Source organism: Salvelinus namaycush, chromosome 25, assembly GCF_016432855.1.
Source record: "Salvelinus namaycush isolate Seneca chromosome 25, SaNama_1.0, whole genome shotgun sequence".
NCBI classification, from domain to species: Eukaryota; Metazoa; Chordata; class Actinopteri; order Salmoniformes; family Salmonidae; genus Salvelinus; species Salvelinus namaycush.
Window position 1 is genome coordinate 33288457 of NC_052331.1, and position 19795 is coordinate 33308251.

The window sequence follows — 19795 nt, forward strand, 5'->3', positions numbered from 1 at the left end:
GAATTAAGCCCTTGAGTTTCTTAGAACCGCATTCTCAGAACTGGTGATGCACGAAGTTTCCAGGAAAGTTTTACAAGGTGATTTTTCCCCCCATTATTTGACAGTATTATACCAGAAGTTATAGTAGTGGTAGACATGCGTTGTGGCGCATTGGCTTTATTGATCAAATTTAAATACTTAAAAATACTTTTGTTTTCTTTCGTTTTGTGAACAGTGTGGTTTCTTAGACTGCAGTTACTAGACTTCTTGCTGATGTTTATGCTTGATGCATGGTCAGGTAGTTTAGTATCTCCTCTGCTTAAGCAGCATGTATCTGAGAAATTTACTCGGAAGTTCGTCTTTCATTGCGAAACTATATATATTTTCATTGCCTATGCTCTCACCTTTTGATCATGTTGGTTTATCGAATATATAGATATTATCGCGAGATAATATATTAGTCTTAATGTGCAGTTGGTTTACAGCCTATCCTACTGTACAGAAAGATTACCTTTGGGTTATATAGTTAATCAAAGTAATTTTTCCGGGTAGTATGAATTTAATATTCTCAAAAAGTATTTATCTGTAATAGTCGTTAAATATCACTAAACGAATAGCAAGAAAAGTAGCGCAACAGGGCGAGCCAGTCTGGTTAGATCACTGCGTACTACTTTTCAGCTTTGCGCACTGTTTTCCTCTCTTATGGTGGTTTCACTTCGGTGGTAGATTACTGCTAAACTGTCGAAAACGTTAACGATCGGTAGTGAGTCAAAAACAAAGTCTAACAATATGTTGACGCAGATGTACATTCTTGATCTGTTTTTATGGAACGTTATAATCAATAACTGCCTACTAATTTTGTACTAAACATAGGGAGCCTCTGTGCAATGTTTAGGCCTATGTGCACATGCATTTCAAACTCCTAAAATCCTACACCCTATTTTACGCATAGGTCTACTTTCCCATATTCCATTTTTTTTTAGTTCTCTTTTCAAGGTAAAAATAAATTGGTTCTAACCAGTGTGAAATGTCATGGGTTAAACAAGGTGGCTTTCCACTTCTAGACCTATCGAAAAGCAGGAAGCCTATTTAGAAGCAACCTAATCTGTGCGCACCCAAGACGGAATGTACTCAATGCGAGACACGTTCCAAGCGCGAAACTCGGGCTCCTCTTGAGGTGCCGTCTGTATTCGTGGGCTTGGATATATGCCAAAAGCAAATCGGTCATAACCGAATTCCAATCAAATTTGATTGGTTACATACACGTGTTTAGCAGATGTTATTACGGGCTATTAATGGATGAAATTGGTTTTAAACGTGTTTTTCTCAAACTGTTTCTAAGTAATGTAGCCTATAGTAAAACATTTGCAGTAGAGTAAAACTCACAATTTATAAAAGTACAAATATTTTATTTTTAAGCTTATTGTTTTTGGTAGGTCTAATAGCAATATGTAACCTGCTATGTGCACCAACAAATAGCCTAACTTGTTCACTGTAGCCTGTACAAGTCTATTTTCCCACTGGCCACAAGAATCATGGCTTGTCACTATGTTATGAACATCAGTTCAATGCCTATACCCTATAGTTGACATGGTTAGTAATATCAGTCTGTAGCCTCACTCGCAGAAACGTGGTCCACTTTCCCCAAATTATTTTTACTTTGTTGGACTTTGAAATGGTGCCACCTATTGAGGAAATATTTCTGACCTGCCAACTTCAAGGGGAATAGAATGATGGTGCTATGTCCTCATATATAGAATATTATATATTTAAATCAAATCAAAAGCAACAGCTTTGCTTAATTTATGTTAATATCATCCTGCAACTCTCACAATCTGTGTTTGGCAGATTGTCTATAATTTACAAGGTATTTCCCATGTTTCATCAGATTCTGACACCATGGCCTCATTGGCAGATGGCTGCATTCAATTTACCCGCCATGCCGGTGATGTTCTGCTCAACTTCAACCGCCTCCGCAGTAGAAATATCCTGACGGATGTCACTATCCAGATTGACGGTCAGCACTTCTGCGCTCACAAGACGGTCCTCGTGGCCTGCAGGTACGTTCAAGACCAACTACCAGTTTTTAGGCCAATCATCCTTCTTGTGCTATAGGATTGTCATTGTGAGAGAAGGGGCATAATCATATTATTATTATTTTTTTGATAGTGGACTTTTTTACTCCATCTTCACGGACCCCCTGAAGAGTAACCTGAGTGCCATCAGCCTGGACCCCGAAGTTGACCCTGATGGTTTTGCCATCCTGCTGGACTTCATGTACACCTCCACTCTGACCGTGAAGGACAGCCTGGTTCTGGTTACCATGAACACAGCCTCCTACCTTCAGATGGAACATGTGGTGGACACCTGTCGCAGGTTCATCAAGTCCAGGTACGGAAAAAATGCATAATTGCTCATCTATTTATACTTGGTCTGTAGCCTACTAGTGCCTGGAACCTTTCCTGGTCAGTTCTGGGAATATTTCCAGGCCCTATCTTTCTTATTCACATCTGAATAGTATCAGTTTGGAACTAAATGGTTGCTGTTCCTTACTTCCTGCCCTTTTAGAGAGCAGTCTGTGAGTCTGCAGAGAGAGGAGGTACTGGCCAGCCCGATGCATCTCTCTCAGGACCTCCCTGCTTTCAGGGTTCTGGATAGGGTGGCGACCAGCCCCAGCCACACATCCATATCTCCCCTCAGAGACTGGAGGAGCTACTGCCCCAGTGTATTCAGTGGTATCAATGCTTCAGGTAGCTCCCACCACGTCCACGGAAAACACATCCCCATCATAAAAATGTCAGATGCCTGCAATGTCAGTGACATTCCCAAAGGGGTCACCATCTCTAAGAAACTCTGCTCTACCGTGAATCGCACAGAGACCACCATCATCCACCACCCTTTGTCATCCGACTCCTCATCCTCCTCAGTTATGACCATCTGCCCTCTCCCCTGCTCCAGCCGTCAGTCGGGGCCACTTGGGGGCCTCCAGGGGCCTGAACACAGAGGGGCCTCCCCCATGGAGGAGGACAGGAACCAGCACCCACAGCCCAGCTCCCTCAGCCTGTCCCCAGGCTGCACCAAAGGGGTGATCTGCAGTCCTCAGAGCCCTCTCCGTTCTGACTGCCAACCCAACTCCCCCACTGAGTCCAGTGGCTGCAGCAGGAACGCAGCCCCGGCCCTGACCCAGCCATCCGGCTGCTCCCAGGAGCCCAAGGCCCGCAACTGGAAGAAGTACAAGTTTATCGTTATGAACCAGACCTCTGGGGAGAAGGAGGACGAGTCCCAGGTAGGGAGTGTTGAGGCTGGGGACTGCTCCCCTCCACAGGGCCGCTACAGGACCAGTGGATCAGAGGGACCTGTTGAAGAGCTCCAGACTGGAGAGATGGTCAATGAGCATTGGGAAGAGATCCTTGTGCCACAGGCCAGCCATCGCAGCATTAGCCAGCAGAGATGCTCCTCCTGTGGTACGGACGCCCCTCAGCACCTGGAGGTGTGTTCCCGCTCCCCTGGGTCCTACACGGGGGAGGACACCAATGAGCTGCACTCTGAGTACTCCGACTCAAGCGGTGGTGAGTAGTGTGTTTCAATGAGTGGGGCCGATGCAATAAACATTGACACAGTATAGTTACATTCATGCTGTTACACTTTTCAATGACTAAATCTCAATGTTTCCGTTGCAGAGAATGGTTCCTACTTCTGCAACGAGTGCGACGGAAAGTTTGCGGAAGCGGACTCCTTGAAAGGCCACATGCTCCAGGTCCATGCTGATAAGCCATACAAGTGTGACCGATGCCAAGCTGCATTCCGTTACAAAGGGAACCTCGCCAGCCACAAGACTGTCCACACTGGTAAGACTTCTGTTACATCTTAACTCATATCTGTCCTGTCAAACTAATAAGGTCATTGTGTTGTCAGACGTGGGATCCGTATGACTAAGAACAGTGTATTTACAGGGTTCTGTGTGGCATCAGTGTCATGGTTTCTTTATGCCTCTTGTATTCCAGGAGAGAAACCATACCGCTGTAACATCTGCGGCGCTCAGTTCAACCGGCCGGCCAACCTCAAGACCCACACCCGCATCCACTCGGGAGAGAAGCCGTACAAGTGTGAAACGTGTGGCGCTTGCTTTGTACAGGTGAGGAAACCGCTATGAGCTGTCATTCACTCATGAAGGACAAATATCATTCATATATAATTATGTATTTTGTTCCTAGGTAGCTCACCTCCGGGCCCATGTGCTGATCCATACAGGGGAGAAGCCTTATCCCTGTGAGATCTGTGGGACGCACTTCCGCCATCTTCAGACCCTCAAGAGCCACTTACGGATCCACACAGGAGAAAAGCCATACCACGTAAGCGCCTTGTCTTTCCCTTCACATGGCCCAGTGTGTATCTGGTTAATTTGGACTGCTTCCTCTAATCCTATTCCTGGCTTCCTGTGACTGCCTATCAATAGCCTAAACTGAGTACCCAGGGCCTCAGCTTAAATGCATAGTGGCTATAGCCTTTGTCCTCCTGCTAATCCTGCGTTTAATGTATGAATGAACCCATTGAGAGGCAGTTTGATTCAATTAGTGACTCATTGCATTTGTTCTTTTTCTTTCCCAGTGCGAGAAATGTGACCTTCACTTTCGCCACAAGAGCCAGTTGAGGCTGCATCTCCGTCAGAAGCACGGCGCGGTCACCAACACCAAGGCTCAGTACCGCCGGGCGAACACGGACATGCTCGTTGGCTTGGCCAAGGCCTGCTAAATGGACACTGGGACGATGGAGTGTGATTTGCTGGCAATTTTACGTTGTTTTAGGAACACGTTGTCATAGTACCACGCTGTCAGTGATTGTTGTGTTTGTTGGCACTGGCAGACAGGTTTCCTCCAAATGTGAATATTTCATATCGCTTATAGCCCTTTTACTGTATGTTTGTATATAAATCTAGTATGTACTGTGTATAAATGTTAATGTGTTTTAAGATCTTGTGAAATTTCCTGCATTGGAATATACATTTTGAAAATTAGAATTTTGTAATATGAATTCTTATCGGGTAATAATGTTTTCTTAATGTTTTCAGTTAAGTATGACTTTTTTCCTGAATGTTTTCAGTTGAAGGACAGTCGTCTTCTAGAAAACTGTACGACACATTTTCATTCATATTGAGAAACACTGTTACATTGGTACAGTTCTGTTATAGATAGTATATGGGGGCATGTTCAGCTGGACATTACATAATATATTACCCAGTTCTTTGTAGTTTCTCATCTTATTATTGTGAATATATAATGTACTACCTACCCAGATTTCCCTCTGCTGGCAGAGTATATGTCTGCATTACTAAGGTACAGACGCTTTTTATGTCTTTCTACCTAGTGAAAGTTTCTCATTGAATCTGTCGTTTGGTCAAAATAATATATTATTCGACGGATACATATACATGCATACGCAATGTATTCAAGGTGCTTTACACTGAGTTGTCAGATTTTCTGTTCATTAGCGCAATGTCCCACGTCAGCACTTTGTACTGTATTTGTTTTGTCCGCTTTTTGTCTCAAGCCCACAAGCTGTAAGTACACCAGGTCTCAAGCTACAAGTCCTCAGGAATGTTATCAACATTTGTCTTTGTAAACTGCAGAGGTTTATGTGAAATAAAAATAAAGGAATGTATTGTGAAAACATACATTTGTCTCTTGGTATCATTTGTCAATGTGAAAATGCACATAACATCACAACACTAATTACTATCTTCTATCCCATAATCATATCATGGTCTTATAGTCAGTGTAGGTTTGCATCTACCATAGAATGACACACTCAAAGGCATCAGATGACAATACAATACCATCAACTTCCCCAGAGGATTAACCACAGTATGAGCCAGAATGACACACACTGAGTGTACACAACATTCAGGACACCTGCTCTTTCCATAACATAACTGACCAAGTGAATCCAGGTGAAAGCTACGATCCCTTATTTATGTCACTTGTTAAATCCACTTCAATCAGTGTAGATGAAGGGGAGGAGACAGGTTAAAGAAGGATTTTTAAGCCTTGAGACATTTGTGTATGTGTGCCATTCAGAGAGGGAATAGGCAAGACAAAAATTGAAGTGACTTTGAACAGGATATGGTAGCAGGTGCCAGGTGCACTGGATTGTGTCAAGAACTGCAACGTTACTGGGTTTTTCATGCTCAACAGTTTCCCGTGTGTATCAAGAATGGTCCACCACCCAAAGGACATCCAGCCAACTTGACACAGCTGTGAGAAGCATTGAGCCAACATGGGCCAGCATCCCTGTGGTGGGGGGGTGGTTCCTCCTTGATCATTTACAGATAGACAACACTGCTTTCATTTTGTTTTGTTTTGACTAAATAAAGTTCATTTGGATAGATTCTGTTAATATTTGGCCACACATTTGAAAAAGCAAAAATAATGACACGTTTTATGAGTGCTCTTTGAAGAACACTCAAGAGTCAATGGACATTTTCCTTGAACACAAATAACAGAAGTGGTGGTATGCTAGAGAGTCAAGGAATCACAATATGTAATTCAATTAACTAATTCACTGAATAGTATGTGAATGTGACACTTTAAAAGTGGACATTTACATGAAAAACTAAAATAACTAATAAAGTAAGAATGGTGATGTGGCATTTCTCAACTCTAGCCAATCAATAGTAATGTCAGTCTGCCCTCTGCTGGCTCATTGGTTGTCTCAGGGACCGCCAGCAAACAGTTGAGAGACACTGATATAGCCTTGAGATAGTGTGATCTTCTGTCTGTGAGTGTGGAATTATCAGTTTGAGTGGGTCCGTCAGTAAGTATTCACCTGTCAAAGAAAAATCAAGTACAAACAGACAGACACGAGAGGGAGGTATATTTGGTTTGTCTGTCATTAACTTTTTCTCCCACTTTACATGGTAACATACTCAGATTCAACAAAACTGGTACTTTTTTCCTTTGTTGTGTAATCAATGATTAAACAAATAACACACAACAAAAACTTATGCCGAGAGCTGATCTTTGTGCACTTTTGTAGTGACGCATAAAGCCAGAGCCAAGTGATCATGGAGAACTAGGTATCTATTGGACTTGACATTTTCAGTCACCCTACATGGGACCACAAAGACACTCAGTATTTCAGCATTCTGGAGAACACCAAATAATCTTTAATGTGCAGAACACCAAATAATATTTCACGTGCAGAACACCCAATAAAATGTAATGTGCAGTGATGCACACTCACAGATAAACAGAGTTTAAATTTAGGACTAAGCCCAGTTTAAATTTCGAACTGGTCCAACACCGTATGTGCTGTAACCAACTATCGTTGTCATGCCAGTTTAATCCACAAATTTGTACTACTGCAATCAAGGTTGCTTGTTCCTCCATTACCTTAGTTCATATTTCTTTCAACATGAGACAGGTGTTTTCTATGTTTAATTAGTATACAGGGGAAGCCCATAAGACAACAGTGTTTATCTAAATTGATTTAGCAGAGATGCTCTCTCTCTCCCCCTCGGTCTGTCCTTTTCTACATGATCCTTCTCTATCTAGTCCAGAGAAGTGGTTGGTCTGTGAAAAAAGCATGTGCTTGTCTAGGTTACTGCTGACAATGATGTAGAGATTTTATCACAGATAATGTCATTTTGTTAACATACTGTACTGTATATGCCTCTGCTTGACAAGAAAAACAAGCACCTCGTGGAGCAGAGCAATTCTAATAGTCTTGTCCGTATACAACGGCCCCCGACTAAAATGACAGACCTGTCAGTCGGTGTACTACTTTCATAGTGAACCCCCTCAGAGGGTTCATGTAAGGTTTTTCAGCAGAGCATCTGACTACCTATCTCATTCACTCTAACACACACACACACACACACACACACACACACACACACACACACACACACACACACACACACACACACACACACACCTTGGCATTGACAAAAAAATAGGCCCCCCCCCAAAAAAATGTATAAGTGTAAAAAGTAATGAATGGAAATAAACTAAGTATATTGTTGCTGCAACTAAAAGTATCTGTGAATGGTAGTTGTTGGCAGTGTGCGGAATTTCAAATCTCCTTGTCCAGGATGGTTTTGACATTGGCAAACACCTGAAACAGAGGGAGAGAAAGAGATGCATTAGAGAAAACCAGATTCGTGTTTGTGTTTTTGTACATGTGCAATCGCCTGGGCAGAAATGTGTGATTGCCCTCCGGAGGGTACAAGGAAACAGAGAGACAACCAATAGGGAAAGAAACAGCTCAGATTGAGGGAATTCATACTGAATTGTAAGATCATAGTGAATGAGTGTATACTACTGAGTGTATACTACTGAGTGTGTACTACTGAGTGTGTTCCAAATGCCCATCATGTGTGACTGCAATGGCGCAGTGCTGTATACTCCTGTTGCTTACCTTGTCCACAGCGCACGAGGCATCCACAGTGCGCACCTTGCCCTGTTTCTCATACAGTGAGATGACGGGCCGTGTTGACTGCAGGTAGGTCTGGATCCTTCAGGGGAGGAAACGGAGGCTCAGAAACAGGGCTGACCAGTGCCTAGGACTCAGAGGAGACCCAAGTACATACAGCCAAGCTAAAACATGCTCCAGGGTGTATTACTTTTAAAGGTGAGTCAAGGCGGGACTGAAAATCACAATCTCAAAAGCAACGCCCGTCAATGTTTTTTCACTATTATTAAAGGTGCATTATATAGTTGTGTACAACCTGACTGATTTCAGATAGAAATGCAAGTTATAGATCTGTCATTCTCATTACAATCAAGTCGGATTCACAGTAGATCTGTTCTATATGAAATATTTCTATGCTTCACCTCGTTTAGTTTTTGCTTCATATTACTTTCGGTTTTGTACATTACCTTAAAACTGCTGAAAATACAATATTTTTGGTGACTGAAACTATATTTCACAGCGTTTTAGATAGCATGATGATTCTCTACACTATACATTGCTTGTTGTGTCACATTAACTGAAATTAGAATTTTAGAAACCAGGAAATGGCAGAGCTATTTCAACATATGGCGCTTTATAAGAACACATTTTTTTAAATGAGCAAGAGCCGTGTCTCCTTTTGAGAGGTCCAGTTCATATTAAAAAGGTCAATAGTCAGTGATCATAGAAAGCTCCCGAGCATACTACTCGCCAATGTCCAGTCTCTTGACAACAAGGTAGACGAAATCCGAGCAAGGGTTGCCCTCCAGAAAGACATCAGAGACTGTAACGTTCTTTGTTTCACGGAAACATGGCTCACTCGAGACACGCTATCGGAGTCGGTACAGCCACCTGGTTTCTTCACGCATCGCGCCGACAGAAACAAGCATCTCTCTGGTAAGAAGAAGGGCGGGGGTGTATGCCTTATGATTAACGAGACGTGGTGTGATCATAATAACATACAGGAACTCAAGTCCTTCTGTTCACCTGACCTAGAATTCCTTAAAATCAAATGTCGACCACATTATCTACCAAGAGAATTCTCTTTGATCATAATCAGAGTCGTGTATATTCCCCCCCAAGCAGACACATCGACGGCCCTGAAATAACTTAATTCGACTCTATGTAAACTGGAAACCACATATACTGAGGCTGCATTTATTGTAGCTGGGGATTTTAACAAGGCTAATCTGAAAACAAGGCTCCCTAAATTCTATCAGCATATCGATTGCGCAACCAGGGCTGGTAAAACCCTGGATCATTGTTGTTCTAACTTCCGCGACGCATATAAGGCGCTCCCCCGCCCTCCTTTCGGGAAAAGCTGTCCACGACTCCATTTTGTTGCTCCCAGCCTATAGACAGAGGGAGCAGCCCCCTATCGACATCGACGGGACAGTAGTGGAGAGGGTGGAAAGTTTTAAGTTTCTCGGCGTACACATCACGGACAAACTGAAATGGTCCACCCACACAGACAGCGTGGTGAAGAAGGCGCAGCAGCGCCTCTTCAACCTCAGGAGGCTGAAGAAATTCGGCTTGTCACCAAAAACACTCACAAACTTTTACAGATGCACAATCGAGAGCATCCTGTCGGTCTGTATCACCGCCTGGTACGGCAACTGCTCCGCCCATAACCGTAAGGCTCTCCAGAGGGTAGTGAGGTCTGCACAACGCATCACCGGGGGCAAACTACCTGCCCTCCAGGACACCTACACCACCCGATGTCACAGGATGGCCAAAAAGATCATCAAGGACAACAACCACCTGAGCCACCGCCTATCATCCAGAAGGCGAGGTCAGTACAGGTGCATCAAAGCGGGGACCGAGAGACTGAAAAACAGCTTCTATCTCAAGGCCATCAGACTGTTAAACAGCCATCACTAACATTGAGTGGCTGCTGCCAACATATTGACTCAACACTTTAATAACTTTAATAATCACTTTAATAATGGAAAAATGTATGTAATAAATGTATCACTAGCCACTTTACACAATGCCACTTTATATAATGTTTACATACCCTACATTACTCATCTCATACGTATATACTGTACTCTATATCATCTACTGCATCTTGCCTATGCCATTCGGCCATCACTCATTCATATATTTTTATGTACATATTCTTATTCATTCCTTTACACTTGTGTGTATAAGGTAGTTGTTGTGAAATTGTTAGATTACTTGTTAGATATTACTGCATGGTTGGAACTAGAAGCACAAGCATTTCGCTACACTCGCATTAACATCTGCTAACCATGTGTATGTGACAAATAAAATTTGATTTGATTTGTTTGGACGCTACCTTTTCTCCAGGCTCGCTCTGTTGTCATCGGTGCGCCCACTGCTCTTCCCTCTTTCTACACATCTGTTGATACAGACCTGTAGACAAACACAAACAGAGCTCTCAGGATAAAGATTACACTGTCAGCCAAGCAATAAAGACATTCACACTCGGAGGCAACTTTCAGAAATAAAAGTCGTACTCCAAATGTGTCATATCTGATATGTTGCCCCTCCCTGTTCATCCCCTCCCCTTCCTCTTGCCCCCAAAGCCGTATTATTACCTCATTGCTACAATCGAAGAAAAGCACAAATTTGACGTCAGCCTCCCCATCCATGATGGTGGTCCACCCCTGGAGGTTTTCCTCGTTTCGGGGGAAGCCGTCGATGAGGAAGTGGATCTTCTTCTCATCTAACCTCCTGGTCTCCTCCATGGCCTGAGGACAAAGGAAATTGAAAGTTAAAGGGATATTCTTCTCCAAATCGAAGTCAGACATTTTTATGTCTAAAAAGTATTTATTACACACCACCTGTAGACCTCACTGGGTGAACTATCCCTTTAAGGGTGAAGCAAGGATTAATTCAGCCTATGGAGCAATGACAGAGACTATTTCAGTACTCAGACCAACATTACTGTATAGTGCTACTCCATATTATCTAAGCTAATAGTAATGCTAACTGCCAGCTTACTGAACGTCAACAGTTAACACAAACCCTGTAGTCATAGGTACCTGGAGTTGGTACATACCTTCTTGAGTAATTTAATGGTGATCTCGAAGGGGACTATCTTGCCATCCTTAATGTGGTTATCGATGAGCTGTCCGAACTCGGAGCCCTCTCGGCTCCGTTCAGCCCTCAGCAGGTCTCCGGCAGACAGATGAGTGTAACCGTAGTTCTGGGAAAAACACAAAGGGTTAATGCCAGCCTTAACCAAAACAACACAGTGCACTCCTCTAATAATAATAATAATTACTGATTCAACTGCTTATGGAGAACAATGGGACAAAAACATGTGTATACTTGTATTGTAATAGGAATGTCCAGGTGAACACAAAGGAGAGCACTCGTTGGTAAAGTCAATCAAAAATCTATCCGGTTTAGTACAAGTTGCAACAGGGAGACACCGTCCAACCAACACAGAAGCAGAGAAAATGTCTAAATGGCCTCTTCTGAGCAGGCCCTTACATCCAAATCAGACAGCACCAAATGTTCTGTAAACACCCGCCTCTTGGAGACAGGCATTTACACTACCAGTCAAACGTTTTAGAACAGGGAACACCTACTCATTCAAGGGTTTTTCTTTATTTTTTTACAAATTTCTACATTGTAGAATAATAGTGAAGACATCTAAACTATGAAATAACATATGGAATCATGTAGTAACAAAAAAGTGTTAAACAAATCAAAACATATTTTATATTTGAGATTCTTCAAATAGCCACCCTTTAATGAGAAAAACCCTTGAATGAGTAACGTTAGGTGTTGTAAAACTTTTGATCGGTAGTGTATATGCTAATGAGACAGCACCAAATGTTCACCAAATGTTCTGTAAACACCAGCCTCTTGGAGACAGGCCCTTATATACTAATCAGACAGCACCAAATGTTCACCAAATGTTCTGTAAACACCAGCCCCAGAGGCTTGTAGGAAGTCAAAACTAAAGGCAGTGCTGTCAGCTGCTACAGAATCACACAGTGTTCACAGAATGTCATCAACACAATACAACAGTGAATAATCAGTGTGTTCTCTGTCCTTATACATTCCGTTTGGCGTCAACCACTATCAACAGATATGAGAATAATCCATAACATTCTGCATCAAGTCAAGTGACCATCAACACACACCTTCAGTGTCACAAACACTGGAAATCATGTGTATTACAGAAAGGACAAATATATTCAAATTCTGTTGATCACTCTAATCTAAATAGGAACTTTAGTCACCTTAAATCTCCCCATTACATCTTTCCTAACAATTTAGCTAGCCTAATTTGTTAAGGAATCAATTGGGTTATGAGAATGAAATTGTCCGGGAGTAATGTAGATCCTTTAAAAGGAGTGCAATAGTAACAATGTCCTCAGCAGAGAATAAACATAAAGGAGTCACGTGGTGTTATGCCTAGATGGTTATTGTTCAACAGTGAGCTGCTGTGCTCCATTGACACTGAAAGCAGGGGAGGGGTTTAGGGAGAGACGAGACAGCATCACTAGTGCCCTTTAACTATTATTGTGCTGAATGAATGGACACTATGTGTGAGTTGGTGTTATTTCATGCTGGAACAGGATGCTTGCTCAAACTCATTTGGCCACAGCCTTAAATTATGAATATAGGGCTGGGATTGACATTAAGGTCTTAAAGACACGTCAGGAAAACTTTTAGGTTGCCAAAAGATTATGATCACATGCCCGAAAAGAAGCTATTTTCACCTACACACAGGGGAGGAACCAGAAAGATCAGACTAATGGATTTATTTGCATTTTGGCTGTTATCAGGAGAGAAAAATGAATTGCCAGCTCAATGGGACAACCACAGAGAAGGCTCAACTTGCACAACTGCTCAGGTCACTTGCCCGGGGCAATAGGACAACCCTTAATGCCAATCCCTGATATGTCAAAACACACATCAAAGTATTTGGCAAATACATGAAACAACTTGTCACAGAAGAAAGCCAAAGGAGCCCTGCTGAATATCAGTAGTAGACACTAAATATTTGCTTGAGTTTATCTATTGACGCAAAACACCACCCACCCTGCATGACGTCAATAGCAGTGCATAGGCTACTCTGTATGTAGTTAGAAGCCGACCCCCATAAACACATTACATCCGTTTCTCAACGGATGTAAGACATGAAAACACTAGCTACTGATTAGAATAGAAGTCATTGCTGTTTTACATAACAAGCTAGCTAGCCTCTGTCTCTCGTTGGTGAACTATAGCCCACGTTGAATTCCTGAGGAGTAAACTACAAAACAGAATCAATGAGTTAGCCAACTAAATAACTTTTTATTTTTAAGAAAGATAAGCTAGAAATGAACATGTTTTAATTGACACAAAAACCCAAAACAATAGATTGTGATTATTGCTGGTTGTTTATCGAAGTTATAGTACCTGGCGAACGGATTAATAGCAGCTACTATACCACTCTTTCAGGTATAACCTTTTATTCATAGCTAGTTTGCTAGTCGAAAGTGTAATGATGGGAAAAATATATAATTATTATTCATAGTTATTTAGCTAGTGTGGTCCTGGCATAGTTATACTGGTAACTGCTCCTTCTTCTATATGTGGCTATGCTAACATACATTGATACATTTAGCTGGTCTCCCCTCGACGGAAGTTGCCACAACCCCCTAAAATGTATTAGTGGTTTCTTTCCTAACACACTTCAATGCCCTGTCAAATGATCATGGTCCTTTTCATGGTTCTTTCTCACCGTCTCATACCTCAACGATTCTGACGCACTGGGTTCCTTTGCCCGAGCCAGGCCCACCTAGCACGAACACAACCTGCGCCTTCTTCATGTCGATCAATGCGACGGTCGCAGCCCTGTACACAACGCTCCGCAACTTCGCAGATAAGCTACTCAATAAACGGAAACTCATAAACCGAAAACAACAACCGATCAGGAGTCGGCAGAACAGGTTGGAACGTCAGTGGGAAGTCCGTAATAGCCAACACCACTTCCCACTGTTGACGTTGCCAACCAATGGCAGCACAGGAGTGTCCATGGGGTGTTAACCACGCCCATATACTTGTTTTTTTCAACGCAGGGGTCTGGTGTACGCCTCTCCCTCACTGGTTGTCGCTGTCTATCCTCCCAGCATCAGCACCTAGCCAAACTGAACAGCGAACGACCTCGACTAAATGATGCTCTACCAAGCGAGGGAGTTGGACGGATAATGGTTAATCGGTCGACGGAGATAGAAATGGATGATTCGTGTCACCAAAACATTTAAGGGATAACTGAGCGGCTGGGTATCACACGACGTCCCGGGCACGTTTGTGCAGCTCTGGCTGCTTTCTCTCACCATTCATAATGCACCATTCATGATGCGAGTTTCCCTCATCCTTGATCTCAAGAATGGCAAGAAGAAAACATTGAAATAGCCTAGCGTTCATGGCTCGACAGGGCACCATAGCCTGCCACGCGCTGTTTCGTTGATTCATATAGACTATTAGGCTATAACTAGCCTACTATCATCGGGTTTAGGAAGGATATGAGCCAAAGTCTTCTTGTTGTGCCGACCAAGACAATCTTCTGCGAGGGCGCTGTACCAAAAGCAGGGCTATGCAAGCCATCCAAACAAAGGCACCCCAACACCCCCATTGACTCACCTGCTGTCCCGTCGCCACTGACATGACAACGCCGAGCCGAAAGAGCAGGATCAAAGGGCACCGACCTGCAGCCGGACGCGTGGACTCGAAAAGGAAGGGGGCGACGGACTCGAAGCGAGGAAGCAGCAGCCCGAGGGATGCCGAATTGCAGTTTCTGGGGATAAGCACCAAGGGCAGTGCGGCACTCAACAGTCATATCGGGGGAAGGTGGTGGGGGAGCTGTTCAGTGTACCTTCCCCCCACTCTTCGTTCTGCGCCTACCTTGTCCTTAACGTTCCATTTTCCCGGCGCGAAAAAATGCTTGAAAACAACTGCAGTATTGATTTGATTTCGAATGTTGGCTCTGCGTTTATATTCAAAATGATTCACCTATTTCGTTTTCTTAAGCCATTTGACTGCATCAGTGATGTGCAATTAAAATATTAATCTTGATTTACAAGCTCGCTGGAATTCGAGAGGGACTGATGTGCATACTGCTCAGGTATCATCTCCTCCCTCCGTCTCTTGTTCTGCTTACTCTGCTACTTGCCAGCACCATGGGCTGTATCCAGAGCATCGCCTGCAAGCCGCGCATTAGAAGGGAGAACATTGTAGTCTACGAGGTATCGGCCTCCATTGACCAGTGCCCAACGGTGATAGAGGAGAACTCGCCTATAGTGCTGCGGTATAAGACACCATATTTCAGGGCCTCCGCCGGGATCGTCATGCCTCCGGTGCCCCGCAATGAAACCTGGGTGGTGGGTTGGATCCAGGCTTGTACTCAAATGGAGTTCTACAATACTTATGGTGACATTGGCATGTAAGTTCTGACCTGTCACCATCAGTAATCATTCAATCTGACTGACTCTGACTCTTTCTCACTCTCTCTCTCTCACACACACACAATAGGCTTTAGTTCAGTGAGCTAATGTCTTGAGTCACTTGGCCAGACAATCCAGGTTTGGTACCCAGTCGGTCACATAATGTGAGCTGTTCTGTCTATATGTGTCTGTTGAATGAGTGAAATTCTAGCAACTGTACATTTTCTAGGCTACTATTAACATAGTCCATTAAGCGAGGCTATTGTAATGTATATCATTATCATAAACTGTTGTACTGTTTTGTAGCCAGATATGATATAATTATATAATCTCTTTGTCCACTACCCCAGGTCCAGCTGGGAGTTACCGGAGCTCCGCGAGGGCCGGGTCAAGGCCATCAGCGACTCGGACGGGGTCAGCTACCCCTGGTACGGCAACACCACCGAGACAGTCACCCTCACGGGCCCCACGTCCAAGCCGTCGCGCCTCACGGTCAGCATGAACGACAACTTCTACCCCAGTGTGACCTGGGCCGTGCCCATCAGCAACAGCAACACAGCCATGCTGTCACACATCACCCGAGACCAGAGCTTCATCACCTGGCTGGTTGCCATCAACTCTGTCACCAAGGTACTGTAGGCTTCAGAACATGGACTTTCTTGGACTTTATGAACTGCTCTGTTTAGTTTTTGTTTCATTATCTTAAAAGGTATAGTTCACTTCAAAGTCAAAGTTTGTCCGTCGTTTCCCAACCTCTAAAGGGGTCTAATCTCGAGATAAATCCACATCCCACACAATCAGTTGTATGGATCCAACAATACGTTCCTCAATCCCAAATGCATGGGAATAATTAGCACCATCTAATTAGTTTGATGAACCCAACAAATGGTGTGCAATGTGGACTCATCCCAACATATGACCACCTTTGAGGTCTGAAAACATCTGACAAACACATTATGGACTGAACTAAGGCTTTAAATTAGTGTTTTCTATGGTGTTCCTGGAGTACCCTCAGGGCTGTTCATTTCTGTCCTAGCCCAGTGCAGCCTTGGGCCGGGGGTAGTTAATGTAGGCTACATATTGCGAAACACTTCTCTATGTGCTAACTGTAAAGCTCTTTGGGCTGCAGCGTATTACATGACAGTTGCTATACAAGACTCAGTGGAGGCTGCTGATGGGAGAACGGCTCATAATAATAGCCGGAACGGAGCAAATGGAATGGCATCAAACACCTGGAAACCATGTTTGATGTATTTGAAACCATTCCACTGATGCCGCTCCAGTCATTACCACAAGCCTGTTCTCCCCAATTAAGGTGCCACCAACCTCCTGTGATGCAAGTTAACTTTTACGAATACAATTTTTTCACTTCCCAGGAGCGCATTGTGCTGCAGACGGTGCGGTGGCGGATGCAGGTGGACATTTCCGTGGACCCTGACATGCCCCTTGGCTCCCGGGCCTCCCTAGTGGGCCGTTCTCACCAGGAGCAGCCCCACATCCTCAACTATCAGGAGCCAATCCTCTCCAACGCCCTGGGACGACCCAATGCCAACGACGCCCAAGTGCTGATGTGGAGGCCCCGCAGAGGGGCGCCCCTAGTGGTCATACCACCCAAATAAGGTCCAAAAGACTGAGAAAGAGAGATGTGATTGGTTCACGGTAATGAGGAAGTGTGGACCATCGCAAAGCAGGGAAATTATGAGTTATCTTGCCAAGATGTCAGCTCTTCACTCACACCTACTACTGTCAGGGTTCAATGGATGATAAGAAATTGTGAAAAAGTGTAGGTATTTTCTCTGGACTGGACTGCATTGGAATTGGCACAGCGGAAATGTACAGAGCTAGACTGGTTTCAGGTGCAGGCTCAACACTGCATCAGCGTTTGATTAAGTAGGACTGTTTTTGAACGGCCACAGTCCTGAATTAGAGTTGTATCCATTTTACAGAAAGGGACAGAGCTATCGAAGTTTCATTGAGGTGCACTGAACACAGAACTGCATCCTACTGTAGATCTTATTGCATGAGAAAGAAAACGGTCTTTGACTGGAATAAGAATACCATTTTATATAAGCTCATCACATTAAGGATATTGAATGGAACTTCTTACATTGGCCATGAAATCCTGCAAGCTGGAAAATCTCCTCAGTGCCAATTATGGATATAACAGCCTTTAACGCTCATACAACATTTAAGAACACATCATTAGATTTAATTATGAGTCAAATCATATTATATAAATCTTCTGTTAGTTTAAGATCAACTCACATCAATCAGATTGTATTAAGAACACCAACTTGGCATAAAGTTCTACAAAGAAATGGGCTGATTGTAGTCTTATTGAAATACGCCATGTTTATCCATTCACATAGAAACATTGAACATGGATGGGTTAAAGGTGTGGGTTTTCTGGTGTCAGTTGAGTATCTACACGTACAAACATGAATGTCCAAGTCTAAGACCAACCCTTGCCTCTACCCATGTTGCTTATCTTTACAATCCTTTCCGATATACTCAAAATGTCTTGGGTGAGGGGATAGGGGTTTATTTGGGATTGGGCCATAGTCCCACAGTACACTATTAAGGCAGTAGTCTGGTCTGGTATTGGGTTTATTCATAGGGGTCCCTGTCATATTACACAATGTCACATGATTCACGCTCCATCTATGCTGCTCACCAGGTTCAGTCCACACCTTCCCATCTGTCTGTCCATTTCTCTCCCTCTCATCACTCCATCATCCTCTCTCCTCTCTACATGTCACAATCCTGGAATTTCTCTCCACTCCAAGACTATGCAAACACATAGGGACTGTTGAGTGAGATAAAAAGTACCAGTCAGAAGTTTGGACACACCTAATCATGCAAGGGTTTTTCTTTATTTTTACTATTTTCTACATTGTAGAATAATAATGAAGACATCAAAACTATGAAATAACACATGGAATCATGTAGTAACCAAGAAAGTGTTAAACAAATCAAAATATATTTGAGATTCTTTGAAGTAGCCACCCTTTGCCTTGATGGCAGCTTTGCACACTCTTGGCATTCTCTCAATCAGCTTCACCTGGAAGGCTTTCCCAACACTCTTGAAGGAGTTACCACATATGCTGAGCACTTGTTGGCTGATTTTCCTTCACTCTGCGGTCCAACTCATCCCAAACCATCTCAATTGGGTTGAGGTCGGGTCATTGTGGAAGCCAGGTCATCTGATACAGCACTCCATTACTCTCCATATTGGTCAAATAGCCCTTACACAGCCTGGAGGTGTGTTTTGGGTCCTTGTCCTGTTGAAAAACAAATGATAGTCCCACTAAGCACAAACCAGATGGGATGGCGTATCACTGCAGAATTCTGTGGTAGCCATGCTGGTTAAGTATGCCTTGAATTCTAAATAAATCACAGAGAGTATCACCAGCAAAGCACCCCCACACCTCCTCCTCCATGCTTCATGGTGGGAACTACACATGCGGAGATCATCCGTTCACCTACTCTGCGTCTCACAAAGACACGGCAGTTGGAACCAAAAATCTAAAATTTGGACTCATCAGACCAAAAGACAGATTTTCACCGGTCTAATGTCCACTGCTCATGTTTTTTGGCCCAAGCAAGTCTCTTCTTCTTATTGGTGTCCTTTAGTAGTGGCTTCTTTGCAGCAATTCGACCACGAAGGCCTGATTTACGCAGTCTCCTCTGAACATTTGATGTTGAGATGTGTCTGTTACTCTGGGTCTTCCTTTCCTGTGGCGGTCCTCATGAGAGCCAGTTTCATCATAGCGCCTGATGGTTTTTGCGTCTGCACTTGAATAAACTTTCAAAGTTCTTGATATTTTCCATATTGACTGACCTTCATGTCTTAAAGTAATGGACTGTCATTTCTCTTTGCTTATTTGAGTTGTTCTTGCCATAATATGGACTTGGTATTTTGCCAAATAGGGCTATCTTCTGTATCCCACCCC

General features: G+C 43.4%; 3 protein-coding genes across 4 annotated transcripts; 2 read left to right on the forward strand and 1 right to left on the reverse strand.

Annotated features, from left to right (window-relative positions):
* Positions 1-32: 32 nt before the first annotated feature.
* On the forward strand, positions 33-5650 carry LOC120020561 (B-cell lymphoma 6 protein-like). 2 transcript variants are annotated; one of them, XM_038964266.1, is made up of 8 exons: positions 33-77; positions 1868-2039; positions 2149-2370; positions 2548-3548; positions 3660-3827; positions 3984-4114; positions 4194-4331; positions 4588-5650. In XM_038964266.1, the coding sequence occupies exons 1-8, from the start codon at positions 47-49 to the stop codon at positions 4729-4731; spliced, it is 2007 nt and encodes a 668-aa protein (XP_038820194.1). In that variant the 5' UTR covers positions 33-46; the 3' UTR covers positions 4732-5650. The 2 variants fall into 2 exon arrangements, with proteins under 2 accessions (XP_038820194.1, XP_038820195.1); XM_038964267.1 differs by lacking the exon at positions 4588-5650 and having other exon boundaries at positions 4198-4325.
* Positions 5651-6847: 1197 nt separating this feature from the next.
* Positions 6848-14383, reverse strand: LOC120020563 (UMP-CMP kinase-like). Its single transcript, XM_038964269.1, has 6 exons — positions 14151-14383; positions 11456-11602; positions 10992-11144; positions 10730-10806; positions 8395-8491; positions 6848-8091 (listed from the first exon to the last, which is right to left on the reverse strand). The coding sequence occupies exons 1-6, from the start codon at positions 14307-14309 to the stop codon at positions 8050-8052; spliced, it is 675 nt and encodes a 224-aa protein (XP_038820197.1). The 5' UTR covers positions 14310-14383; the 3' UTR covers positions 6848-8049.
* On the forward strand, positions 14187-18134 carry LOC120020562 (protein FAM78B-like). Its single transcript, XM_038964268.1, has 3 exons — positions 14187-15841; positions 16193-16472; positions 17219-18134. The coding sequence occupies exons 1-3, from the start codon at positions 15507-15509 to the stop codon at positions 17459-17461; spliced, it is 858 nt and encodes a 285-aa protein (XP_038820196.1). The 5' UTR covers positions 14187-15506; the 3' UTR covers positions 17462-18134.
* The last annotated feature ends 1661 nt before the right edge of the window (positions 18135-19795 follow it).